This window comes from Sus scrofa, chromosome 13 (genome assembly GCF_000003025.6).
Source record: "Sus scrofa isolate TJ Tabasco breed Duroc chromosome 13, Sscrofa11.1, whole genome shotgun sequence".
NCBI classification, from domain to species: Eukaryota; Metazoa; Chordata; class Mammalia; order Artiodactyla; family Suidae; genus Sus; species Sus scrofa.
In genome coordinates, this window is record NC_010455.5 from 136,762,579 (window position 1) to 136,789,643 (window position 27,065).

The window sequence follows — 27,065 nt, forward strand, 5'->3', positions numbered from 1 at the left end:
CAACTCGTGCTGCTGCATCCCTTAGGGGGTGCAGAGTGCGGGTCGGGGCCCCCTTTCTTTCCTGGCTCAAGTCTCCAGCACCTGCCCCACTCTCTGCCCCCAGATCCAGGAGAGTGAGCACATCAAGGTGGAGAACAGTGAGAATGGCAGCAAGCTCACCATCCGGGCCGCGCGCCAGGAGCACTGTGGCTGCTACACTCTGCTGGTGGAGAACAAGCTGGGCAGCAGGCAGGCCCAGGTCAACCTCACTGTTGTGGGTGAGTGGGGGGACAGGGCACAGGGCAGGTGGGATGCTGGACCTGGGGCCTTATCTCACGGGGTCGCTCCTCCAGCTCGAGTTCCCTCCGCTCTCCCACTCCCTGCTCTCACACCGCTGCTGCCCTTCATGCTTGTCAAGAAGGGCTTCGCAGGCCTTGCACACACAGTGCCTGCCTCTCCAGCCTTTGGAGACCCTGAACTCTAGGACTCCAGATCTCCAGCCAGCACCCGTGATCCCACTCCCCCAGGTCCACACCTGCCCCCAACCTCCGGTCCCCTTGCAAACCCTCACCTTGAATCCATGCTGCCTTTCAACTTTACTGCCACTGTGCCTGAGTTTGGGGCACAGCAGGAGAATGGCATCAACCCACAGACTGTGCTCAGCGGAGGCGTCAGTGTCACAGCCTTTGCTCAAGACCCGCCCCCGCCTCCACCCTGCAGGCCTTGGCCTCTCGCATCTCTGAGCAGCAGGAGGCATCAGGCACGGAGCTGCTCCACTTGGGGGCCCCACCCCACAGGCATCTCTTTCTCTATCCCTGTGCTGACTCCACCCTCCAGGCTCTACGTACGGCCCACCTTTCCCCTGGGCTCTAGACCCCAGGCTCTCGAGGGCTCCAACCCCCATACCCATTCTCTTCCACTTCTCCACTTCCCCAGGGCTCTCCTGTCTTGGCCAAGCACACAGGCAGGTATAACTCCTGCAGTATCTCCTCTTGCTCTGGCCGCCCTCGCATCTCTCTCTCCTGCTCTCGACAGGGCCAAACCCTCTAAAAGGGTCAGTCTCGGCTCTGAGTCTGCTTCTTTGCCTCCCTGGCAACAATCTCCAGCTGCCCGTAGCCTTGGGCTCAGGCCCCATTACTTACTGGGACTGCCCTTCTGAGGTCACCGTGCCCTCCTAATCCCAAATCCACTCCCTTTTTCTTATCTCCTACATCCCAGTACTGAGCTTAGAGCCTGTCACCAGCCCGATTGTCAAGTTTGCCTGTTCCTCTCCATCTCACTCAGTCACTGTGTTTCTCATGTCTTGGGCAACTCTCTCCTGAAATCTCAAACTAGCTTTCTGCCTGGCCATCTGCCATCCGCCCTGCTCAGTCCGTTGTCCCCCTATGTGGCAGGCATTCAGGACAGCGAAGGGGCGGCGGATGGAAAGCTGGGCCTTGTGCACCTTGTGAGCCTTCGTAGGTGGTGTACACAAAAGCCTTTCCCCCAGGTCAGGAGTTCGTTCTGTCTCTGGGAAGGCCAGTGGACCAGGTGCTCAGGGAACAGGCTTCTCACCTACAAAAGACAGGCATCTCACTCTCTGGTGACTTGGGATGCTTATTTTAATCCTTTCCCCTGAGGAGTCGGGAACATTTTGGGGGGTGGGGGGTTGGTGCTAGTGACCCAGCTTGTTACACTTTGCCTGTACCCAAAGTATCGATGTGGCCCCATGCCCCCACCTGCCAGTGGGTATCGGTTTCCAGTTTTCCCTGGCATTCTCTCTCATCAGCCCCCCGCCCCCCCCAACCCCCGCGCGGGGGAAATCAGGGGTCAACTCCTTGGAGCTGCTTTTCTGTGTCCAGTGCCCCCTGCCCCCACTGGGGCCCCTCTGCAGGATGCCACCCTCTCTCCCTCCTCCACCACCACCACCACCACTACACGGGCCGCACTTGTAGCCTTTTATGGTTTAGTTTCTCATTCTCCTCGGCCAGTGCTGACAGGGCCATCGGTGTGGCTGCCCGCCAGCTGGCAGGAGCAACATGTTAAATGCCGTCCTGGGAGGGGAATGGAATGGAGGGGCAGGGCTTTCTGTCTGCCTCCCCCTCAGAGAGCTAAGAATAGAACTGCTCAATAAAATGAGGACTCGCATTGATGGACACAGCAAAGCCACATTCATTCAGAACCCGGGGATTTAGAATCAGTCCAAAGTCAAGCTGGATTAAGCCCAGATTTACCTGCATGTCTCTAGGGACATCTGTCTACTGTCTTATCAGGGTTGATGAAGTAGATGTAACATGGAAAGGGAATGAGACAGGAATCGTGTGGCCTACTCTGGACAGTTTCGAGCATCCATTTCTAAGCCAGCTATTAAATACGGCTGGTTTAACCCAACTTCCACTAATTAGCAGTCAACTTCTCTTCTTGGATGTTCTTTAAAGGATCCCGTTCTCTTCAGATAGTCTGTGACTCCTTTTTTTTAAATAAGGATAAAAACCAACCTTCCCCTCAGTTAGTTTCAGTGAGTGATGTGTAGCTATTTTGAAGGCTTATTATTATTATATTTGCCAAGGCGGTGCAGGGATCTGTGATGCTCGGGGCCTCTGCCCACCCCCGCGGCTCCGGCCTCAGCCTGGAAGGAGAGAAGCTGGACCCAGGTGGATTCCTTCCTGCCACTAGTCCAGCACAAGAAAAACAGGCTGCTTTGCATATCTTTAAAGAAGAAAAACAAAGCAGAGAGAATGAATCCCAGATACCCAGAAATCCCCCAATACTATCTAAGCTTGAAACTTGCATGATTTTTTTTTTTTTTTTTTTTTTTTTGTCTTTTGGCCTTTTCTAGGGCCACTCCCACAGCATATGGAGGTTCCTAGGCTAGGGGTCCAAGCAGAGCTGTAGCCGCCAGCCTACACCAGAGCCACAGCAATGCGGGATCCGAACCACGTCTGTGACCTACACCACAGCTTACGGCAATGCTGGATCCTTAACCCACTGAGCAAGGCCGGGGATCGAACCCACAACCTCATGGTTCCTAGTTGGATTAGTTAACCACTGAGCCACGATGAGAACTCCGAACTTGCGTGATTTTTAAGGGCAGGAGATTTCCTTTTGAAACACTTGGCTTGGGCTTAAGCAAGATGCATTCTTGATCTTGTTTGGCCCAATAGCTTGGACAATCATGGGCCCTTGGAGTGAGTGTCTGGAGTCTTTTTCAAATGCCCTTTTGGCTCTGCCTCTGGCCAGATGGGTATTTTTGGTGAGCAAAATGCCTTAGCCTGCAAGGCCTGGGATTACCCAGGTAGACAGCCTGGAGACCCCTGCAGCTCTGCCAGTCTCTAAAAGCTGCACGTGGCTGCTGTGGTGCCAGTAAAGGTGCCAGTCCAGGCAAGGTTGGGCTCAGCCACAAACCATCCTCAAAGTTCACAGGCATGTGGAGATGGTTACTCCAGAGAAGCATTAGAGGCGAGAGCCTCTGTTTTCCCAGGAGTGAGAGCGTTTTCTAAAAGAGAAAATCCTGGCGCTGGTGGCACAGGAGGCCCTTCCCTTAGACTCAGTGTTTCCCACTCTGCTAGTCAGGTCTCCAGGGAGCCATGGGAGAATTCCAAGGAAATGTGGAGCTCGGGGCCCCAGACACCAAGCCCTCCTGGCCTCTGCCAGGCCATGCCCAGGCCTCCCTCCCAACCCCAGTGCGTCTGTGTCTTTGGCATGGAGGGGAGGCTCTGTTCTGAGGATGTCTGTTCTCTCCTGAGGGTTTTTGTCCCCAGCTTGTGCAGCCTTTGTGTATGGCTCCTTAGGTTGGAAAGAACAGAAAACATCAGACCCAGCCTATGGCTCCAAGGGCGGGCGGTGGGGGTGGGGGCTTCCAATCCCCCCTGACTTCAGACTTAACGTCTATTCTGAACTCCTTAATTTGGCAGCAAATTCCTTGAAAGCATTGAAGTTTCACTTAGAATTAAAGTCGTCATGGCGCAGCAGTAATGAATCCAACTAGTCTCCATGAGGACTTGGGTTCCACCCCTGGCCTTGCTCAGTGGGTTAAGGATCCAGTGTTGCTGTGAGCTCTGGTGTAGGTCGCAGACACGCTCGGATACCACACTGCTGTGGCTGTGGTGTAGGCCAGCAGCTGTAGCTCTGATTCGACCCCTAGCCTGGGAACCTCCATATGCTGCAGGTGTGGCCCTAAAAAGACAAAAAAAAAAAAAAAAAAAAAAGCCTCTCTCCCAAGTTTTGCATCTTCTCCAGGGCTGCGGGCATGTATGTTCCATGTCAGTCCTTCTCTCTCTTTCAGCCAAGAGACATCTGGAACAAGGAAGGGAATTAATAGCACTTCTTCTGAAATGCCCATTTCTCAAAGTTTTCTTTTCTTGACCAAAGCAGGAGGGGAGAGTATCCGTCAGAGGCATGCACCTGTATTCGTTGTCTCAAACTACAGGACCCTACACATGTCCAATCAGACGTTTTCCAGGCGTTTCCTTGGAGGCAGGCTGGGAGTCTGTCTTTCATCTTTCTTTAGGCCTTTTTACTTCCTTAGCTGGGTCTTGAGAGGACTTGAGCCACTTGCCTGTAAGAGCGTTTAGAGTAACAAACATCTTAGCCAACACTAAAAGTATTTCTAAAAAGACCAATATATCTTTCAGAACAAACAGTTTTTCTAAGAGAACATATGGAACAATCAGTGAAAGTGGTTCCATCACGGGAGGCCTCCAGAGTGACTGCCGCTGGTGGGGAGTGGCTGTTGTAACCCCAGAGTCATTCCTGGACGAGTCAGCCCAGGCTTAGGTTGCAGGGGATGGATGGCTTCCGGGCAGTGCATTCTTGGCTGGAATGCAGAAGCAGCAGGGCTGGGGGAGGTGGGAGAATGAAGATGTGTGTGTGTGTGTGTGTGTGTGTGTGTGTATGTGTGTGTGTGTGTGTGTGTAAATGTGTGTATATATATGTATGTGTTTATTTAGGTGTACGCGGACACACAGACACACACATACAGAGGCAGGATGTTTTTTTTCTTCTCCATATGCTCAGGTCATATACAAATATGCAGGAATTTTCTTTGGCCTTCCTGCCTTGCTGAGGAGAGGAGAGGTCAAGTTCTTTGCCTGGGCTTGTTTATTTGATGCTTGCAAAACCCTGAAGAGGTAGATCTATGTTAGCCCCATTTTCCAAATGGAAAAGACAAACAAATGAGTCTTGGAAGTGAAGGAATTCACTGGAATTCACATTGCTTATAAATTCACAGAGCAGAAAGGCAGGGGTTTTAATTGCTCATTTGGGGAGCCCTATACCTCAAATTGCCTTAGGGGAGATGAAGGGTTACTGAATGCTGGTATCTGTAACTAAACCAACCACCTGCAGAGGTTAAATCTGAAAAATAGGGGAATTTTATTCAGATGAACAACTGACAAAACCAGCACAACTCAGGAACCTCATTAGTGAGGTCCTGGCTACCATGATCTGCCTTGAACTTGGCAGTGTTCCTTGTTCTTAGCATTACAGGTCTGAGCGGGAAGGTGGCCAGACAAAGGGGACACTTCTAGTCTATGTCCTCAGTTCATTTTCCAGCCTTTAGTTAGGGATGGGTTGGGACTTGCTACTCTGGTTTGCTTTTAAAATTCTCTATCTCATTTTTATACCAGTTGTGAAAGAGGATGAAAGAGGTAGGGTAGGAGTAACTGTTTATATATTATAAAATTAGAATAATTGCAATAATGATGACAGTAAAGGCTGCTCACACCAGCCACTTTTCGAACTTCTCACAAGTACCTCATGCTCCACTGCTGTTATCATCCCATTTCACAGCCCAGGAAACTGAGGCACAGTAGGTTAGGAAGTAGTGAATGGGAAGAGAACCCTATTCAAACCCAACGTGTGACTTCAGAGCTCTCTGTGCTGTACTGGCTCTCAGTGGAGCAAGTGTTTCTCAGGTCCCAGAGAAAGTGGAGACTGGCCTCTGGTTATGTCCTAGGTCACTGGCCTCTGCCCTGAAGGGGACACACACATGCACACATTGAACTCTCCCTCAAAACGTATTTTGGATGGGAAGCCGTCCACGCTCCTAGGCAGCTTCCTAGATTTGTTCACTCTGAGAAATATGTTTATGATTTGGGCAAAGCACAGGAAATCATGACGTGCAGACTAGAAACTAGCCAAAAAGGAGATTTTTCTGAGCAAATTGGTGTTTATGGGGTTTGCCATATAGGCAGGTATGTGCATAGGTGTGACCGTGTGGATAAGAGAAAGAGAGCCAGGACCTGGGACCCTTCTCCAGGCTTCTCCCACACAACAGAGCTAATTCAAAAACCTTCTCTCTCTATAGCCCTGCAGAGCTGAGTGATGCTATGCTTTTCTCTCCCCCAGACAAGCCGGACCCCCCCGCAGGCACGCCTTGTGCCTCTGACATCCGCAGCTCCTCGCTGACCCTGTCCTGGTATGGCTCCTCCTACGATGGGGGCAGCGCCGTACAGTCCTACAGCGTCGAGATCTGGGACTCAGTGGACAAGACGTGGAAGGAACTAGCCACATGCCGCAGCACCTCTTTTAACGTCCAGGACCTGCTGTCTGACCGGGAGTATAAATTCCGTGTGCGTGCAATCAACATCTACGGAACCAGTGAGCCGAGCCAGGAGTCTGAACTCACAGCGGTGGGAGAGAAACCTGAGGGTAGGCAGTCTCCCCTTCATCACTGGCACGAGAGAAATGTGCATGACTGACCTTGTGTGTCAGAAGCCTGTATGGGAGGGATACAGGGGAACTGACAAGGCATCGCTGGTGATGGCAGATTCTTTGGGGCTCTTGATTTCCAAGGTTGTGAGGCAGATCCACATTTTAAGAGAGGTACACATATGATCTTTCCCTGAAAACCCTGAACCAGCAATTTTGGTACACTGCCACCAGGGGGCGATGGTGTGTTAATCAGGAGGACAGTCCTGGAAGGCGGCTCAGGCGGACCTATAGTTTTGACATCCCTCCCCCTGCTTCCCTCTTGCACTCATATTTGAGGGTCTACTAACTATCAGGTTCCTGGGTCATGAAGACCCATCAGACAGGGAGGTTTGGGAGTTCCCACCATGGCGTAGTTTGTTAAGGATCCGACTGCAGCAGCTCGGGTTGCTTTGGAGGTTTGGGTTCAATCCCTGGCCTGCCCACCATGGTGGGTTAAAGGATTCAGTGTAGCCACAGCTGTGGCGTAGGTCACAGCTGGGGCTCAGATTCAATCCCTGGTCTCTGGGAACTTCCATCAAAAAAACAACAACAGTGAGCTTAAAACCTAATGAGGACAGCTAGGTAGTCAGCTAACTGTAATGAGATAGGCTGCATCCTACAAGTTCAAGAGCCATTTAGAGGTCGATTATTATTATTCATGGTGGCTAACATACATTAAGCTCTTGCTCTGTGCTAACTGTACCTTAAGCACTTTACATGCTTTATTTCGCACATCTAACTCAATGAAGTAGAAAGTGTGATGGCCCCCATTCTACAGATAGAGGAAATGAGGTCCAGAGGCGGGAAGCTACTTGCCCAGGGTCACAGAGCTTGGAAATGGTGAGTTGAAGCTTGACCTCAGAGCTGTCTGGCCCCAAGCCTGAGCTCCTTTGGTTAAACTGATGGAGGAGGTCAAGCTGCCTCCCGGTGCCTTGAGCTTAGATAGCAGGGTGTCCCAGAGACGTTGGAGGTTCAGAGATGTTGGCTTCAGTCCTGTTGAGTTGAGGTTTCCGGATATCCAAGGGGAGGTGCCTTCAGACTGTTGGATGGTTGCATCTAGAGCTCAGGAGAAGGTTTAAGCCTGAGCTGCAGATTTGGAGGTCTTCACTATTTAATTGGTAATTGAAGCCTTGGGTATGGATGAGGTCATGGGGAGGGTGGCAGAAAAAAGGCAACATAGTAGAGAAATGAAGGGGTGTCTTTGTCCTGGAGTCCTGCACGACCAGAAGAAAGGACTGAGAGGGAAGAGAACCAAGGGGAGGCTGGAGCCAAGTTGCAGAGACACGGAGCAGTGAGAGGCAAGGAGGAAAAAGATGAGACCTTGGGAGGATCTTTGGATTTAGCCCAGTCATCTTTGAGAGAAAAGTCTGTGGTGTTTCCACCAGGTGGACAGCGGTTGCCTTGGGGCTAAGGCGTAAACCCAAGAAAGAGAGGCCAGGGGTCTGGAATGTTGCTTCAAGAAGTTTCCTGTGAAGGAAAGAAAAATCATGCTGTGAATTTAAGATGGAGGAAAGGCTGGGGGCCAGAAGCAAGGTGGGGGGACATGGAGGGAAAAGCCCTAGGAGAGGAGAGAGCTGGAAGGCGTGAGGCAGAGAGAAGACCAAAGGGCCAGGAGCTGGACAGGGGGCAGATCCTGCCATCACTGTGTAGCCAGAGGCATCGTGAGGGTGGCAACTGTCACTGCAGTTTAATAGCCCTCTTTAGTTTTAAAATTTAGGTATAAAATAGATACTAAATTTTACTTTTTTAATTATTTTTTGTTTGTTTGTTTTTGTTTTTATGCCTTTTCTAGGGCTGCTCCCGCAGCATATGGAGGTTCCCAGGATAGGGGTCTAATCAGAGCTGTGGCCGCCAGCCTACGCCAGAGCCACAGCAACCCCAGATCCGAGCCACGTCTGCAACCTACACCACAGCCCACGGCAACGCCAGATCTTTAACCCACTGAGTGAGGCCAGGGATCAAACCCACAACCTCATGGTTCCTAGTCGGATTTGTTAACCACTGAGCCACGACGGGAACTCCCACTAAATTTTACTTTAAATGAGGGCTCCAGAAAGAATGTTTGAAGGATGCCCATGGAAAACACAGTAAACTTACAGTTGTGCCTGAGCAGACCTGTCTTGGGGTCTTTGCCCAGTGAGTCTAGAGATCCCCACAGAGCTGGGCTCCTTGCGAGCTATAGCGCACCGTGGGGGCATGGGTGGTGGATCCCGGCCTCTTTACAGCTTTTACGGGGCTCCTGACCATTAGCTAGTCACAAAAGTCTACTGAGAGAAACAGGGTGACAAAACCGCCATCAGCTGCCCTTTGACCACCCCTCCTTTGACATGAGCGGAGTGGGGAGCAGGTGGGTTAGAGTGGGGGTGCCAGGACAGGCAGCCAAGTTCTGGTCTGCAAGTTTTTAGCATGTTACTTTGTCTAAGCTGATGACTCCCCATCCCTTGGAAAAGTGACAGAAAAGGGATAACATGGCAGTGAGATGTGTATTAGCTGGAAAGGAAAGTTTCCAGGTCCTTATGGCACACTCCAGGAGAAACTGTAGGGTCCCTGATGAGCCCTGCCCAGAGGAGCAGAGGCCACAGAGCCAAGCGTGTGGCTGTTGGGAGGCCAGGCCAGCAGCTCCCAGGGCTGTGGGGACAGTCTCTGGGAAGGAGGGGCTGGGACCACTTGATTTCAGGCAGGTGGCCTCTCTCTTCTTCCCCGAGGCCCGCTGAACCCCACTGGGGTCCTCAGATTCTCCTCCTAGGGCTCAGCCTGACTGGGAGCCAGCAAAGGGACAGGTTGAAATCACCAGCAATCCAGGGGAGGGGTCCAGGCCAGCCACCCACAGCTTCCAGGCTGGAAGCTGCTCCACCTCCAGGTGCAGCTGGATTATCCTGGGGTGGTGGGGGGGAAACAGCACAGAACATCCTCTGAGGGGCGGAGGGCGGAGAGGAGGATGGGAAGATGGGGAGGGGGCAAGAGGAGTGAGGGTTCCAAGCCAAGCTCTCTGTGGGCTGCTCAGATGCCTGCTTGTTCTAGCTTCGATCAGGGTTCCCTCTCCACTCTAAAAGTGCAGTGGCTCCAGGAAAAGTGGAGAGAGAGAGTGTGTGTGTGTGTGTGTGTAGAAGGATGGGATGAGTGGTTATGGTAGGTCATTCTCTGAGGCCACTGGGCTATGGTGGTCTTCAAAAAGGCAGTGCCACATAACTCTCCGCTCTCTAAGCCCCGCTACTGTTTCTTTCCCCACCACTGCCACCACCCCTCCTGCCTCTGCCTCAGCAGCTTTAGTTTTGGGCATCATCCTTCCGTTTCTTCCCAGCCCTCGCTCTGCATCCGCTCACTCAGTGTGTCCTGCTCCCCTCCTGAGTTCCAGGAGCTGAGGATAAGCTGGAGGACACAACACAGCCTTGGAGGTTCCCTGCCCAGCTCCAGTGGCCTCCTTATGCCAGAGCCACCCCTCAGACTAGGACCCCTAACCTGCAGCCTCCCTCCTCATCTTCCCAAACCTGAGTAAAGGAACTCCTCCCCCCCCAACCCCCACTCCCTAACCTACACACACACACACACACACACGCACGCACGCACGCACGCACGCACGCACGGACATACAATCCTTCTCTCATCCCAGCCTAGTCTGAATCTTCTCCCCTACTCTACTCAGCTCTAATTCTTAAAACCCTCCTTGCTCCTAATCCTCATTCGTTCTAGTCCATATAGTTGCTAGCCGACAGCTGTAATAGAGGCTTCTTGCCGAGAGTTAGGGCATCCTGGGGCCCCAAGGGTAGTTAGAGATGCAGAGCCCCTAGGGATAGCGGGGGCGGAGATCTGCAGCTCACTCTACCGCTGCCGCAGCTGAGCTCTCCGTGCCGCCTTCCCTGGAACGGGCGCGCCCTCTAGTGTTCACTGAGCGTGCTGCACCCTCCGCCGAGCAAAGGGACCGCTCTGTCCAGCTGGACAACTAGACACGTGCCGAGTGAGGGGCCCGGCGCTCAGCTGGTCTTCTCCCAAACACCACACCAGAGGGATGGGACGCATCTGTCTGCAGAAATATCTCAGGACCATCTTCCAAACAGTCTTCCACTTTGCTCTTGGATCTCACAGCTCTTCCTAAGTAGCTTTTTTCTTTTCTTTTCTTTTCTTTTTTTTAAGTTCCCTTGTAGTCCCTCCTACAGTTTAGCTCCTTCCTCGTCGGAAAAATGGATGCTAAGTTGCCACCTCTCTCATTACTACCCCTTTATGCTCAGAGGGCTTGGGTACTTGAATTGTGTTTTTTCCCCCACTCCTCTGGGGCACCTCCTCTCCTGGCCATGTCCCCTCTGAATAGAGTGGAGGCAGGATGAGAAAGGAAAGGAGAAAGGGAACTGTCCCAGCCTGGAGGCTTCCATGCAGAGGGAAGGTTGCTGTGTGATGGTGAGCCAGAAAGAGGGGCATGGATTCCCTGAGGTCAAGCTGGGTCCCCACTGCCATGGTACCAGGAAAGCACTCTGGAACTTGACTGCCAAGGAGAGAGGCAGGAGGTGAGGTGGGTGTAGTGTTTGAGATGAAGCCAGGAAGGCTGGTATTTCTAACTGGTGTCAAAGTGAGGGGGCGAGGGCAGTTCTGGAACTTCATGCCCTTCAGGGCCACCTGGAAGATGCCTCCAGGGAACAGGTCACTGGGAAGCTCCCACTGGGCTCCCAGCACTGCTGCTCCTCTCTCACTAGGAGAGGACAGACCGTTCCTCCTAGAGATGCCACACCGAGAAAACCTGCCTCTCTATCCTCTCTTGTCCTGCTGCTCATTTCACCCCAGGATGTGTGGCATGGGAACAGAAAGGTCAAGACAGGTCAAACCACTGTCTCAGCCGGGGCACCAAGGGTCAGAATGATAGAGTCTCCCTGACAGTAAATACAATTATTATCCTAAGTATTTTGTCCAGCGACTGGCATTTCTAGGTGCTCAGTTAACAATTGTTGAATTGACTCAAATCTCTTGCTTTCCTTAAAGCCCTGTTTGGAATGCTATTGTTGAACGAACCTAAACATCTCTTGAACCTACTATTTATTGTTCTTATGGTAGCTCTTGAGATGTGCTTTCCCTATGCCTGCAGCCTTCTTCCTGTGTGAGGTGTAATGCTAAATTAGACCTCCCAAGTTATAGTATTCATTGGTTGGTGAAAGTTTGTAACCCTCATCTCACCCTTGGCCATTGTGTTTTTTTTTTTAATCACGTCTGCTTTAGACTTCTTTCCCAACCAGAGGGACCTGGCCTTCTCTGTCTTCACATGGTAGCTCTGCCCTTCAGTGGCCCACACCTCCTCAGCTCCATTAAGGCTCTCGGAGTGCCAACAGCCAGAGGTCCAGGATCACATGACCCCAGGCTCTACCAAGGGCAGTGTAATAGTACCTGTTTGCAGCCAGGGCACATATGCCCTGTGACAGCATTCTGTTGACTAGAGCAGTGGTTGGGGAACTGGGCTCCCATGTTTGGTTCTAACTAGATACCCTAGGGCTTATCACTGTAAAATGATTCAATTCTCCATTGCTACCTTCCAGGTGTGTTGCTCTCAGGTATATTCTATATCATCTATGAATTTGACAGTGTCACTCTCAACTCTCATATATATAATTGGAAGACTTGATCAGTTAAACTCACATCCTGGCAATCTGTGAACTCCGCCACTAATCTGAGAGTCCTTGCCGATTTTACCCTTTTGTATTTTTCTAAGGCATTTTCCTTTCCTTTCTGTGATAAATATTTCTCCCAATCCCACTTGCATTTAGTTTTTTTGGTTTTTTGTTTTTTGTTTGTTTGTTTGTTTTGTCTTTTTGCCTTTTCTAGGGCCGCTTCCCACGGTATATGGAGGTTCCCAGGCTAGGGGTCCAATTGGAGCTGTAGCTGCCAGCCTACACCAAAGCCACAGCAACATGGGATCCGAGCCGCATCTGCGACCTACACCACATCTGCAATCCGGCAATGCCAGATCCTTAACCCACTAAGCAAGGCCAGGGATCAAACCTGCAACCTCATGGTTCCTAGTCGGATTCGTTAACCACTGTGCCAAGACGGGAACTCCCGCGTTTAGGTTTTTTTTTTTTTTTTTTTTAATTAAACATCGTCAACAGTGTTTTAAGAACTCTAAACAAATCAGAGCCTCTCTTGCCCCTGGTCACACACTTATAAACTCTCTTAAAACTCTTTTCCAGCAAGGAGTACTTATCTTGTATGGGAATTCTGCTTCTTTTCTCAGGTTGTCTGCTTAAGTTTCAGTAATTTGTTCTGCCCTCAGCCTAACAGAGAAGCTCTTTGTCTATGGTTCCAAGCTGGACCTAGTCCCTAGCCCACACCTTCATCGCCTCAGCCTGCTCCCACACAACCAACTGGCCCACTGGGCAGTGTCTCACCAGCGCCTCTGCTCTTGTTTTCCTTCCATGTGCCGTCTCCCTCCTTTCCTTAGTCTTGCTCTGCTGGGAGCTTCAGCAAATTATACCCTTTCCCCCAATCTTATTCACTCACACACAGACACACGCACACAACACACTCACTCTAGAAATCCTCAGTCTCCCTCTCTGACTTCCTCAGGTCCTTCTTCCTCTTGAGGAAGCCTCCCTTAGCTCCATCTATCAGCCCAGAACACAGCCCACATCATGGCTGAGCAGCACCAAGCTCGTCACAAAGCACAGGCTCCAGAGCTCCAAGGCCCCTTGAAATCACCCAGAAATACAACCCCTTCCTTTTACAGATGAGGAAACTGAGGCCCAAGACGGGAAAGGCACTTGGCCAAGGTCCAGAAGCCACAGCGGCCCTATAGGGACAAACTATGTCAAAGCAAAGGAAAGCCTGGACTTCTGAAGTGGGTGTGTTGCTCTAGACACTGGCCTGGGGCCCCTTCATGCCCCCCATCTGCTCCCGACACATCTGTGTGAACAGCCAGCGTGGGCTGCTGCATCCCTCCTTGCCATCCCATAAACACCTGCTGGCTTCCTGGGTGACGTCACCCACCTCCTCGCTGTGTTCCATCATTTCCTTTAAGACACAACTCAAGGGCTCCTTCGTCCTAGAATAATTGCTCTGACTTTATAATTGCCCCCTTTTGTGTTGCCTTCCCTATCATCTGTTGGGTGATACTGTGCTATCAAGTGCTTGATTATATAACACTTGTAATGGATATTTCAAGTATACGTGTTTCGCCTCTCTGACTAAATTATAAACTCCAAGAAAGGAGAAGAGGTCATGCCATCTGTGTTTTGTTTCGGATACCCACAATCACTGGCAAGACACTTGGTACATGGCCGGAATTCCAGAATAAGTTCTCAGTCAATGGATAAATGGGTTTTGACACTAGTAGCAGCTATAAGTTGCTGACTTTTGAGCGGGAGCAGAAAGGGAGTGTCACAGTTGTACGTAAGTTCTGAAAGTGAGATGCACTAGAAAAGATGTGAAGAGGGTATGTCTGGGGGACCTCGAAGCTAGAGGGGTGGGGAATAGAGGGGAGAGCTGGTGGAGGGGCGGGCTGGCCCCAGTGAGGGGGCCAGTGCCTGCCAGTGTATACACAGCCCTGTTGCCGCGTGGACCCATGGACCCCATGGCGCTGCCCAGAGGTCTGGGCTTGGTGGTTTTGTGCCTGGGAAGGCTGAGGCCTGACAAGGGCCCCCGTATGTTCTGCTCTCAATGGGACTTCAGTGCTAATCCCCTGTGTCCTCTCTCCCCCCAGAGCCCAAGGATGAAGTGGAGGTGTCAGATGACGGTGAGTGCTGGCTCCCGTCCTGGGGGCAGACTCAGGGGTGGAGGGGGGTGAGCCAGGGATCTCATGGCTCACTATCACCCCAACCCCCACCCTGCAGATGAGAAGGAGCCTGAGGTCGATTACCGGACCGTCACGGTCAATACGGAACAAAAAGTGTCTGACTTCTACGACATTGAAGAGAGACTAGGATCGTAAGTGGAGTGGGAGGCGCCCTTCCAGCCCCCAGGGTGAGGGTGGTGCAGGCTCCGCAGTTAAACCCCACACCCCATCTTCCTGTCCCCCGCCCTGCTTCTGCCCCGGCTTCTGCCAACTCCCCAGACCAAGATTCACGCAGAACCGGAGGGGCTGACCTGTCAGCACGCACAAAAGCATCGCCCACCCAGGGCTCTGAGGAGCTGCTGAGCCCCGGGCTCCACTCTGCCAGCTTGAGCAGGCCCTTCCTTCTCTGCGCCCCTGGCCCCCAAATAAACCTGACTGGGTCTGGGTCTGGCTTGGCCTGTCTGCAGGATCCACAGACGTCGGTCAAGGCTGATGCGAGCACATGGCTCAGCCGTTCTAGCTGTAGTGTTTCAGGAAAACGCACCCCCTGACATGCTCCTGTCATCAGCACTTGCTTCTTGAACTTGGTCCACAAGCTTTGCTTGGGCTCTTTGATGGGCTGCGGAGACCCCAGAGGACTCAGAACCCAACCCTGACCCCTCGCCACAGCCAGGCTGTCCCCACCAGCAGTAGCACCCAAGGCCGCCTGCCTCCCATGGACCCTCGATCCCTGGAGGAGGACGGGAGGTGGAGGAGAGGGCAACGGGGCTCAGTTCTGATTTCCAGCAGGCTCCTGGGGAAAAAAGGAGGGACACCAACCTCATAACAGTCCTGTACGAGGACCCTGCACTGTGGCGGGAGCTGTGTGTCTGAGGAAGGCTGCCACCCCCTCCCCGCAGTGGGAAGCAGGGGCCTTCCTGGGCTGTCTCCAAGTTGCGGAAGGCCAGTGGCCACTCACAAACCCTCTGTATTTGGCGAAGCCTTCCTCAAGCCACCGTCATGGGTCCCTCTGGGGGGGAAGGAAGAGAACTCTGTTGCCAAAATTAAGGCCTTATGCCAAGAAGACTCTGTCCTAAAAAAACAGCAGCACTAGACAGTGTTTGGGTGCCAGAGTCAGACGTGGGCTGAGGTTGACAAGCAGTGAGGGTGGGTTTGTCACTATCAGGAATGGAGAGTTTAGGTTTTTGTGCCAATGCATCTGCGCCACAACTGTGGCTCTGCTGTGGAAGCACCAAAGCACAGACAGCCTGGGCACCCAGGCAGGGCTGTGTTCCAGGAAAATTTATTGATGAAACGAGGGGCCAGATGTCCCCCACAGGCCATTGCTTGCCAGTCTCCCTTCTGTAGAAAGCTGGGCTAAATCGCTTTTTCTCTCCTTCTCCTTTTTGGTTCGCAGTGGGAAATTTGGACAGGTCTTCCGACTTGTAGAGAAGAAAACTGGAAAAATCTGGGCAGGGAAATTCTTCAAGGCGTATTCAGCAAAAGAGAAAGAGAACATCCGGCAGGAGATCAGCATCATGAACTGCCTCCACCACCCCAAGCTGGTCCAGTGTGTGGACGCCTTCGAAGAGAAGGCCAACATCGTCATGGTCCTGGAGATGTGAGTGGCCCGCCACGCGCACCGCCCCCACGTCCCACGCCGCCTCTGCAGGCAGGGCTGAGGCACACATGCTTGGAAAAGCCTGTGCACAGTGCCCGCCCCAGACCCACTGCCCACCGGGCCCCCGCTCGTCTCCATAACAAACTGGCAGGTCTTCAAGGACCCTGCCCCCTTCTCACCCTCCCCTCCCTGTGAAAGGCCCTGGGTCCTTGGTTTCATTCAGGGTTTTCTAACACAGAGGTGGCTTTAGAATAGACGGGGAGGGGACAGAGCAATTCCCCTTCCAGCTTGCCAGAGAGAATGGGGCCCAGGGCTGGGAGATCCGAGGGCTCCCATCTCCCCCAGTCCGTTCTGCATGCCCCTAGTCCACGCTTGTCTGTTCTCTCTTGACCATTTGCTCACCAAAGAGAAGTGCTTTCTGAGCTGGGCTGTACAGAGGCAGGTGGATAATCGGGTAACCTCTAGCCAAGGCTCTCCTGGACTCCACTGTCTCTTCTACCGGTCTTCCACCGCTCTCCCCTCTGAGCTGCTGGCCTGCATGCACACAAACACACACACATGTACACACAACACACACATGCACAACCCCCCACACACAAATGCATATATACACACAAACACATATACGAATGCACACACACACACACACACATGCACATACACACATACACAAATGCATGTACACACATACACAAATGCACACACACACACACAGACACCCTCCACACACAAACGCAACACACGCAAACACACACACAAATGCATATACTGGAGTCAGTAAGCCAGGCAGCCTCCATGGTATGGTTTTTTAAGCATTTCCTTTCCTTTTTTTAATCTGAATTTTTAAAATATGTGATACAATCACATCAAAAAATAGAAGAAAATGCACAATGAAAACTCCCATTCCTGCCCCTGTCTCTCATCTACCTCATTCCTGCCCCCTCTCGCCACCACTGGGGACCAGTTTTGCTGGTTTCGTCTGTATCCTTCAGAGTTTCTCTAAGAAAATACAAGCATATACAACATATATAATTCATGTCATAAATACATTCATCCCACCTTTTAACCCAAAGATAGGTCGCACTCCGTACTCTGCACTTGGCTTCTCTCCATTCAGTAGCTGCTCTTGGAGCACGTCCTGGGTCGATAGCCAGTGGGCTTCCCCGTTCTCCCAGCTCCCTGGGACTTCATCGCAGACACAGACCACGGTGGAATCCGTGCTCTTTGGCAGGGGCGTGGATGGCTTTCCGGCTTCGGCTTTTACAAACAAGTAGTGTTTGGCACCTCGTGGGTGTATCTGTTCACTTGCGCTGCTGTGGGTCTGTGGGATGAACTCCCAGGGGTGTGGGAGTGCTGGGTCGAAGGGCGTGTGTATCGGAAAGCTTTAGGGCTGTTGTGAAACTGCCTTCGGCATCCTGAATGGCTCATCCTGGGCTTCGGGGGCCTCCGTCCTTTGGAGGAGACCCTGTCCACATCCTGCCATTCTTTCTGGGGAAGAGTGAGGCCAGCAGGCACCCCCAGCCAGAGGAGGGACCGTCTCCGCTCACTCCGTGAGTCTTTCGGTGTCTTTCCCATCCATCGCTATTCCTCAGGAAGGGCAGTGGTGGTTAAGAAGCCCAGACTTGAGTCTGAGAAACCTCACTTCCACCCCTGCTCTGCCTCTCGTTGTATGACCTTGAGTACATTACTCGATGGTGCCAATCCTTGGTTTTATGATCTAGAAAGGGAGGCTGTAAACCTCAGCGTGAGTCATGTGGGGATGGATGGAATAGCGTGTGTCAGGCACAGGGATTTATGATTGCGAGTTATTCTTACGACTGGGATGCTTTGACTTTTTCTGTATCCTGATCTTTTTTCCATTTAAAATTATTTCGTGAGTGTTAACACCCAACTCGATGTATGGAACAAATCCAGTAGCCAGGAAACCTGGGGTCAACTCCTATGACTGATGAGCCATGATTTTATACCTAATGACTCCTTCTAGCAAGAAGAGGTATTTAGATGAGACTTCCTTTCGGTTCTAAAACTCCATGGAACTTTTACGTAGATGCAAAGAAAATCTTCGTCCATGTGTTGGAAGCAGTTTCCAGCCCTCAGCTCAAACTCACCTCCCACTTCTAGGAAAGATTTCACCCAAGTCCATGGCCCATCTCACCATCCCCTCGCAGTGGCCCTATGGGCTGCAGCAGCTCACATCTATCGTGGAACAGGTTGCTTGGTCCAGGCAGTGTGGGCGTGGGGGGACATGTGAAGAAATGTATTATCTTTAGAGGTTAAACCTTGAGCAAGTTTGTGAGAAGGTGCAGGAGGGGGTAGGAGGCAGCCAAGCCTGGGGTGAGGCCGGGCAGCAGCACCCGTGGGCAGAATACCATACTTAGCTTGGAATTGGGAGTTGGCAAGCTGGACGGAAAATGTTGGGAGAAAACGTAAGAAGGCTTCAGTTGGTCTGGCTTTTATCCCTCCACCCCCACCCCTCCCCCCGTGGACAGGAGTGGGTCTCACATGAACGGAAGCCAGAGGATTCTCCCTCGCTTGAGGTTAGGAGCTTGCCCCTGGATAGGAACTCCACCCAAGAGGGAGCAGATTCATAGCTGATCCATACTTGCCTTCCAGCTTAAACAGACCTGGCCACTGAGAGGGCTGAATTTGGCTCAGCAGTGCGATTTGCTATTCTCCTTACTGGATAGAGAAACCAGGATAGAGAGGTTAAGAGGTTAACGAGTTCCCATCATGGCTCAGTGGAAACATATCTGACTAACATCCATGAGGATGCAGGTTCGATCCCTGGCCTCGCTCAGTGGGTTAAGGATCCGGCATTGCCGTGAGCTGTGGTGTAGGTCTCAGACGAGGCTCGGATCTGGCGTGGCTGTGGCTATGGTGTAGGCCGGCGGCTACAGCTCCAATTCGACCCCTAGCCTGGGAACCTCCATATGCCCTGAGTACAGCCCTAAAAAGAAAAAAAAAAAAGAGGTTAAGAGGGAGCAGATTCATACCCCATCCAGCTTAAACAGACCTAACCACCGAGAGGGCCAAGGTTGGCTCAGCGGTGCAATTTGGTATTTTTCTTGCTGGATAGAGAAACTGGAGAGAGAGGTTAGGTGGACACTCTCTGGTAAGAAGCAAAAATAAAAATATACTCTAGGGTCCCAGGCTTCAGATCAGCTACCTCGATACAGTGAGAAATCAGATTTCATGTGTCTCCAGCCTTTCTGACCTCTGATTACAGGACAAGCCCCCATTGTTGAGGCAGTGTTGTTCTGATACAAGGTTCCTTCAGGCTCCTGGTCTGGAGTCAGTGCTGGTCCTTTTGGGACATTGCAAGTGGTGGTGGGACCCTGAGCACTGAAGCAGATGTGTGGCCTAGGCTGTCATCCCTGGCCCATCTCACCTTTGTGCTGCCATTGGCAAAACTGATCAAAGAGTAAGCAGCCAGCTGCCACAAGACAAGGAGGGAGAGGGTCTGGGTGTGGAGTCCCCTGAAGTGTCATCCTTCTGGCTGCTAATGTCCATAGTCCGGGGATAAATTCCATCCCTTGGTGAAGGTATTCATCCATTCAGTCACTTCTTCACTGTTAATTTATCAAGCACACATTTCCTCTGGCCCAATCTTGCCTGCTTGGCTTTATCCCCTCTATGGGTGGCAGCTTCTTTCCACCCACAGTCTTGAGCATTTTGAAGAGAAACCTATAGAGAACCATGAATCTTGTTTGTGTAACCCCCTCCATCCTAGAAAATGGACCATGGGAACAGTTTTCAAAATCTGTCGAGAGTGTTCCCTGGTGGCTCAATGGGTTAATCCAGTGTTGTCAGTGCTGTGGCTCTCTGGTGATAGCTGTGGTGTGGGTTCTGGCCAGGGAAGTTCTGCATGTCACAGGTGTGGCCAAAATACATAATTATATATATATATATAGAGAGAGAGAAAGCAAGAGAGACTAGACTGAATAGGTTTGAACCCATCTGAACCTTTGAACCTCGACTGAATAGGTTACCTCTAGAAGTGCAGCAGGAATTATCTCCGTGGCTCTGATTTCTACCACACGCTGCCTCCAGCGTTCCTGAGTGCGCTACAGAAAATGGTTGCTTGATTTTTCAGAATAAAACCCAAACATTTTGGGGTTCTTTGTGCCATATATTTCCAGGTATAAATAAGGGTCTGGAGATGAGCTAGATGTTTTCCAGACATGCTCACAAACTACTTAAGATGAGCAGGCTTGATATAGAAAGTGCAGGGACAAGACTGTGGGAAGCTAGAAAGGGAAGGATTCTACGAGAAACTGGGAGTGATTTCTCAGAGGATGTGAATTTTAGCTGGCCTCCCCGGGGTGGTCATTGAATAAGCCAATATTTTTTGAACTTGTCTGATCTTAAGAATGACCTGGGATACTCAAAAATATGGATCACAGACTTTTCCATGATTCTCTAAATCAAAATCTCCAGCAGAGCAGCTTCAGAACTTGGGTGTCTATATTTTCTTTTCTTTTCCTTTTTTTTTTTTTTTTCATCTTTTTGCCTTTTCTGGGGCTGCTCCCACGGCATATGGAGGTTCCCAGGCTAGGGGTCGAATCGGAGCTGTAGCCGCTGGCCTACGCCAGAGCCACAGCAATTCGGGATCCGAGCCGCGTCTGCAACCTACACCACAGCTCACGGCAACACTGGATCCTTAACCCACTGAGCAAGGCCAGGGATCAAACCTGCAACCTCATGGTTCCTAGTCAGATTCGTTAACCACTGCTCCACGACGGGAACTCCTTGAGTGTCTATATTTTCAACAAGAGCTCTCAGGGATTCTTTTGTAAAAAAAAAAAGAGAGAGAGAGAGGAGAAGATAATTAACATTATTGAGCACCTACCATGTACCAGACACTATTCTAAGCACTTTACCTGTGTTAACCCGCTCAGTCTTCATAGCACGCCTGTGAGGTGCAGTGTGTTTACCTGTACCTTACAGATGAGGAAATTGGGGCTCAGAGATGTTAAAAATGTCCTGAGACCTTGGAAGGGAGATTAGAGTTTGGAGCCTCTGTAGCGAGCAATAGAAAGGCAAGGCTTGAGGACAGATACGCCACCTGCTGGCCGTGCAGGGACCTCCTCAGTTGGTTCGAAAGCATTGGTCCCAGCGCCCCCCAGTGACCAAAGGCACAGACTGACCTTTCCCAGCTCAGCCCTCCCAGAAGTCAGTGTCATGTGGTGATGGAGGCCCACAGAGGCTGTGGTGTGCTGGGCCCCATGGTGCACCCCTGTCTGTCTCTCCCTCCGGGAGCAGTAACAAAATCTACTTGGCACACTGCAGTTTGTCAAATGATAATTAATACGTGCTGAGCACCTACTGTGTGTTAGGCATGATGCTTTACAAAAGTTTCTCTTCCCTAACTACAAGGAGGTTGGGACAAATGAGGAAACAGGCTCAGAAAAGTAACTTTCCCAAGGTCACACAGAGACGGGATTCAAACTCCACTCTTTCCCTTTCTTGTAATGTTTCCCCTGGAAGAGGACAGACCCAGAATGAAGCCCCCCTAGCCTTGTTCATCTAGTGGATCTACAGGCTGTTGTAGAAAAGGGCTTGCTGATGTCTGGATGGTACATAAGTTAGCAAGGAGATGCTTTAAACTTCCTGAGCAGCGAGCAAGTAAGCTGGGTTGGAGAGAAGACCAGAGAGGCCCCATGTGACTCAGGCAGCGAGGCTGTGCATCTGCACTGAAGGGCAGGATGCCAGCCGCCGGAGCCTCTGGGGCAGCCCTTAGAAGAAATGCTCACTGGAGCCTCAGAGCCACCGTGGCCAGGATCTGAAGCCTATCCAGGCAGGAAGGATATACTACCCTCGCAGCCTAGGCGAGCGGGCGAGACAAGTTAATTGCGTTGGGCAGGAGTGAACTGATGCTATAGGCTTAGCCAGAGGAAGCAAGTCAATCATAGTCCTAAGTATAATGGGTTACAGCCAATGAATTTTGGAAAATGTGCTGAGGTTCCTTATCATTGAAGATTATTTTTCTGTTTCTGTCTATGCAAAACAAATGCTTACTAGTCCTATGACTACTTCACATTTCAATTCTTTATGACTAAATGACCTGGCTGGAGAACAGGATGACATCTATAGTCCATCACCCTTTTGGCTAAGGTTCATTCTGGATCTCTCAGTTCATGAGCATCTCTGAAACCGCCCAGGCTAGATGCTTCCCTGCATCCCCCCAAAGCTGAGTGGACAGAGGCAGGGTCCCCCCCAAGCAGGAAACCAGGAGGTTTCACACAATGAAAAGTTGGGACCAGCATAACGGGGCTGTGGCCTGGGACTCAGGAAGCTACAGGAAGTGCCCAGCACCCCCATACCCTGGGCTTTCCTGCCCGCCCGCAGCCTGCCCTGGGCAGACCCGATGCCAGCCAGGCTCCCTGATCTTGCGGTCTGGGTGCCCTCTTCTGTACCCACAGCGTGTCCGGGGGCGAGCTGTTCGAGCGCATCATTGACGAGGACTTTGAGCTGACGGAGCGCGAGTGCATCAAGTACATGCGGCAGATCTCGGAGGGGGTGGAGTACATCCACAAGCAGGGCATCGTCCACCTGGACCTCAAGCCTGAGAACATCATGTGTGTCAACAAGACGGGCACCCGGATCAAGCTCATCGACTTCGGTCTGGCCCGGCGGCTGGGTAAGGCCCATCCACCTCCCCGGGGGTCCCCAGAAGGCAGTGGCAGTGGCTGTGGCAGTTGGTGTTCCAGGCATTGGGTGTTAGAGGGGAGGCACTGGGTTGGCTCTGAAATCGGAGAGTGTGGAGACGGCCCCGGCCACTCGCCCAAGGTGGGAACCTCCCTCTCGAACGCCTTATCTGTAAAATGGGATAACAGTCGTACCCACCCCATCGAGTGGTTGGGGGAGCAAATGAGTTGGTACTGGTGGAGGGATGAGAGCCGTGCCTTGCACACAGCAAGCACTGTGTATGTGGTATTAGCTTTTTTTCCCTTTTTGTTCCTTCTGGTGCCTTCAGCGGCCAAACATTTCAGTGATGGTGCTTCGTCCCCTTTGCCTCCTGCCTGCCATGCCCTTTGCAGAGAGAGCGCATCCGCGTGCTTCCTCTCATCGGGTTCTCACAGCAGCCCTGTTGAGGTGGGCAGGCCAGATTTTAGGAGCCTCAATATGCAGACCCGGAAACCGAGGTTCACAGTAGCTTTGCCGAGCAAGTCCCACCATGACTCGGCCTAGGTCAGGGCGGGCTCTGAGGCACAAAGGACAGAGGGAACAGTAGAGAGTATTCACAAGCACAAGTCCCAACCCCTGCCTCAGGGAAATCATGGGAGAGAGGGACACACGGAAGGCCTTTGGGGGCAGAGCTGTAAGGGGCTCTTCCCCCCTGACCCCCGACCCCTGACCCCACCCAGGACACTGGAGGTGAGCATGCCATTTGCTGGTATCGCTGGTGTGGATGCAGTTGTTCCAAGAGGCTGGTGTCTCTGTGCTGTCCCTCGAGGGGAGAGCAGCTGGCGACCAGCCTTGCCTGTGTCCCTTTCGGGCTTCCGCTGACCTCGGGTTGGCTCCAGATGTTCTGGCCATTGACCCCTCTCCATCCTGGTTGCAGAGAATGCGGGGTCTCTGAAGGTCCTCTTTGGCACCCCGGAGTTTGTGGCGCCTGAAGTGATCAACTATGAGCCCATTGGCTATGCCACGGACATGTGGAGCATCGGGGTCATCTGCTACATCCTGTGAGTCACGGGCACACAGGGGAGGGTCCTTGGGCTGCCCTAATGTTAAAGGGGCCAGGGCGGGTTCTGATGGGAAGTCCGCCCCGGAGTCAGGAGGGCGGCAGGCTCCCATGCCCTCCCCGCCGACCCCGTGCTCCGGGTAAGTCCGCAGCCTACGTCAGACTTTGAGCATCTAGCTCCACACACCAAGATCCCCATTCGGGGCCCCTCACCATCCCTGACGCTGGTCAGCCTGGGCATCTTGGTCAGGAGAGCAGGCCCGTGCAGTGTGTAACCTTTGCTCGTGTACATGGGTCCCTAGAGAAACAGAGAGGGAGCCCAGGGACACATCGCCTGTGGGCATCGCCACTGTCTTCAGAGGACAGCACCCCATCCTTATGGTAGGGGGACCCACCCTGCCAGCCTCATCTCTGAATCCAGCAAGTGAACTGATTAATAAGCATCTTTGATGATAGAGCCTTTACCAGGGCCAATAGATAACAGAAAGCTACTGAGTGGCAATTAGAATGGGGAAAGGAGGTGAGAAACAGGAAGCCATTCCAGATAACAATGCTGGAGAAAAGGGGGAGTCCAGATACCAGGAGGAGTGCTTCGCAGGGGGTACCAGGCACCAGTCACCTGGGCCTCTCCTTAGACTGCTGGTTCTGATTCAAAGGGCCCGGGAGACCTGAGAATCCACCTCTAACAGGTTGCAGGTTGCCAATGCTGCTGCTCTGAGGACCACATTTTGTGTACCAGGCCCTAGAATATACCCTTTTGTTGCCATCTAGCTGGTTTAGTCTCCGGAGCCCCCCAGGCACAGGCAGGCAGTAGCCTCAGAGGCAGCCCCTGAACTTGGGTGGCAGCACAGTTATGGGACAGTCTCCCTGAAGACGCAGACATGTATGGTTTCATTATGAAAACAAGTTTTTGTGGGGCAAGCAAAAGGACCAATGAAATGTTTTCATGGGAAAGTCGAGAGGGACCTCTAAGCATACTGTCTTAGATCCCTTCAGACCTCAGTGGGAGAAATGGCTTTAGGTGATTGTGCTGCACAGCCAGGTTTAAGAGCCGCTGTAACAAAAGCCTTAGCGGAAGTAGAGTAGGAATTCTCTTGTGTCACAGACAGTTAAGGATCTAGCACCATCACTGCAGCTCCCTGGGTCACTGCTGTGGCACAGGTTCAACCCCAGGCCCAGGAATTTCGACATGCCACAGGCACAGTCAAATAAAAGGGGGGAGGGGAGTGATTTTACGCAATGTGGCTTTTTCATATACTCAGGAGAGCAACTCTCCCTGTGGTCTATTAGGACAGCCTCCCTCAGTTGAACCTGTGTGACAAGTTCTGTGACCCGGAGAGTCATGTTCCTGCCTGGGTCACCCCTACCAGCACAGCTTCCCCCAGAGCAGTGGAGAAGCATCTCTGGCCAGGAGAGCATCTCCCTGCCTCTCCCTCCCCCGTCCCCTCTGGAAGAAAGGGAGCTGAGGAGTGGAGAAAACTGTGCCAGAAGCTGCAGTGCCGGCCTCTGGGTAAATAAGGGAGAGCCGGGGTGGGGGTGGGGAGCGCCTGCCCACTCACGCTGGCTCTTTCCCTGGGAGAGACAGTCTTTGGCCAGCTCCCTCTGTTCAGACCCAGCTGCCCTGTGGCCTGACTTGGTCCGGGATCCCCCACAGCCATTAAGGAGACCTGGTCACTGTCTTCATCAGTTTTCCCACCACTGATGGACAGGGGTCATCTGGATCGTCAGAACAAACCTGGGTGTGGGGCGTGGCAGGGATTCGATCGTCACTTGGCACTGAGATCACTGGGGCCAGGGGAGCCCACAGGGCTGCCCACCCCACCGTCCTAGAGGGCAGCCGGCTGTCTAGTTCATTCAGCACTGACGGGTTTCCCAGGCTGCGGGACTCTTCTGTGCTGAAGCGAGGACCATCCTGGGCAAACTAGTTTGACAGTTTCCCCAAACCTCCCCTCTGCTTTCTCAGGCCCTAGGGGTCAGGGCCAGAGCAGTGACTAGCCCCTCAGTGAATCTGCCCGGGGCCTGCCGCCCTCCCAGGGCTCCCACCCAGGGTAATCCGATCCCCACGTCTAAGGCTGTGCGTTACATTTGCCTGTTCTTGAACTTTAGATAAACAAAGGCGCATGGAAAAACCTGACGGGCTGCTTCTTCCCACATTGTTTGCGAGCCCCATTCGCATTATGGTGTGCAGTGGGAGGGTTTTCATTGTCAGTGCTGTGTTCTCCGCTGTGCAGCTCACCCAGTTTACTCATCCATTCTTCTGCTGATGGGCTTTTGACTAGATTCCAGTTCTGATACATGTGTTTTAGTGACTAACTTCATTCATTTCTGTTGGATATATAATCTAAGAACTAGAATTTCTGGGTCATAAGAGCACTTTATTTTAAAATGCAAATTCTGGAGTTCCTGTTGTGGCTCAGTGGAAATGAACCTGACTAGTATCCATGATGACGTGGGTTCGATCTCTGGCCTCGAATGGTGGGTTAAGGATCCAGCGTTGCTGTGAGCTGTGGCATAGGTTGCAGATGTGGCTCGGATCCCACGTTGCTGTGGCTGTGGTGTAGGCTGGCAGCTGCAGCTCTGATTCAGTCCCTAGCCTGGGAACCTCCATATGTTGCAGGTGCAGCCCTAATTGAAAAATGAAAAGACAGTTCTTTTAGGTGAAGAAGTAATTTGGGTAACATGTTACAGAGTTTGCTGGGTTATTTTTAAGGCTAAGATCTAGAAATAAGGAAGGGCTTTTTGAAACCGGGAGAAAATAATTTTGATGCATGGGCACCAGCCTGAGGCATCTGGAAGGGAGATGAGGAGGGCAGAGAGGTGTGTATGGGTGGGAGGCAGGTGAGCAGCAGGGATGATGGACAAGGGTCAGCCCTGTGCAGTCTCTAGCAGCCTCCCCAGTATCCTGGCCCTCTGCGGGCTGCTGTGCCCTCTGGGACTTGTCCCACTGGCTCTCACAGTGGGGATTGAGGTCTGGAAGTCTCCCTCCTGAACATGGGCTCTCAGCAGAGTACGTGGTATGAAAACAGAAGTTGGAGCAGCCAGATTGCTTCCTGTCATCCCCACTTTACAGAATTCTGGAGCCCCTGCTGGAAGCCCCCAGAAGAGGTTCTCTGGCGGCCCTCGTGCCCCCTCTGGCCCTCTCTTTGGAGCTTGGTTGTCTGACTGGCAGTCCTTGTCAGGGTCACCTTCTGTGTTTGTATCAGTGGACCCCCCACCGCCCATCTCCTTTCTGGGTTAGTGAGAGGTGGGGAACGGAGGGGGTGGGTGATAACAGATTTATCACTCAGCACACATTTGGTGGGCAGCTCTGCCCCAGAGGTTGTTCTGACTTTGCTGAAGGAACTCCTTCTCAAACCCTCAGAGAGAGCAGGCCAGATCCT

At 52.2% G+C, this 27,065-nt stretch overlaps 1 protein-coding gene across 11 annotated transcripts in view; it reads left to right on the forward strand.

Moving 5' to 3' along the window:
* MYLK (myosin light chain kinase) overlaps nucleotides 1-27,065 on the forward strand; it is a 299,797-nt gene that overhangs the window by 252,701 nt on the left and 20,031 nt on the right. For all 11 annotated transcript variants that reach the window (XM_021070234.1, XM_021070231.1, XM_021070236.1 and 8 more), the window contains 7 exons: nucleotides 104-257; nucleotides 6,307-6,609; nucleotides 14,327-14,359; nucleotides 14,457-14,550; nucleotides 15,795-15,998; nucleotides 22,421-22,638; nucleotides 23,563-23,686. In XM_021070234.1, coding sequence (XP_020925893.1) covers nucleotides 104-257; nucleotides 6,307-6,609; nucleotides 14,327-14,359; nucleotides 14,457-14,550; nucleotides 15,795-15,998; nucleotides 22,421-22,638; nucleotides 23,563-23,686 — 1,130 coding nt within the window. The remainder of the gene's footprint in view (nucleotides 1-103; nucleotides 258-6,306; nucleotides 6,610-14,326; nucleotides 14,360-14,456; nucleotides 14,551-15,794; nucleotides 15,999-22,420; nucleotides 22,639-23,562; nucleotides 23,687-27,065) is intronic.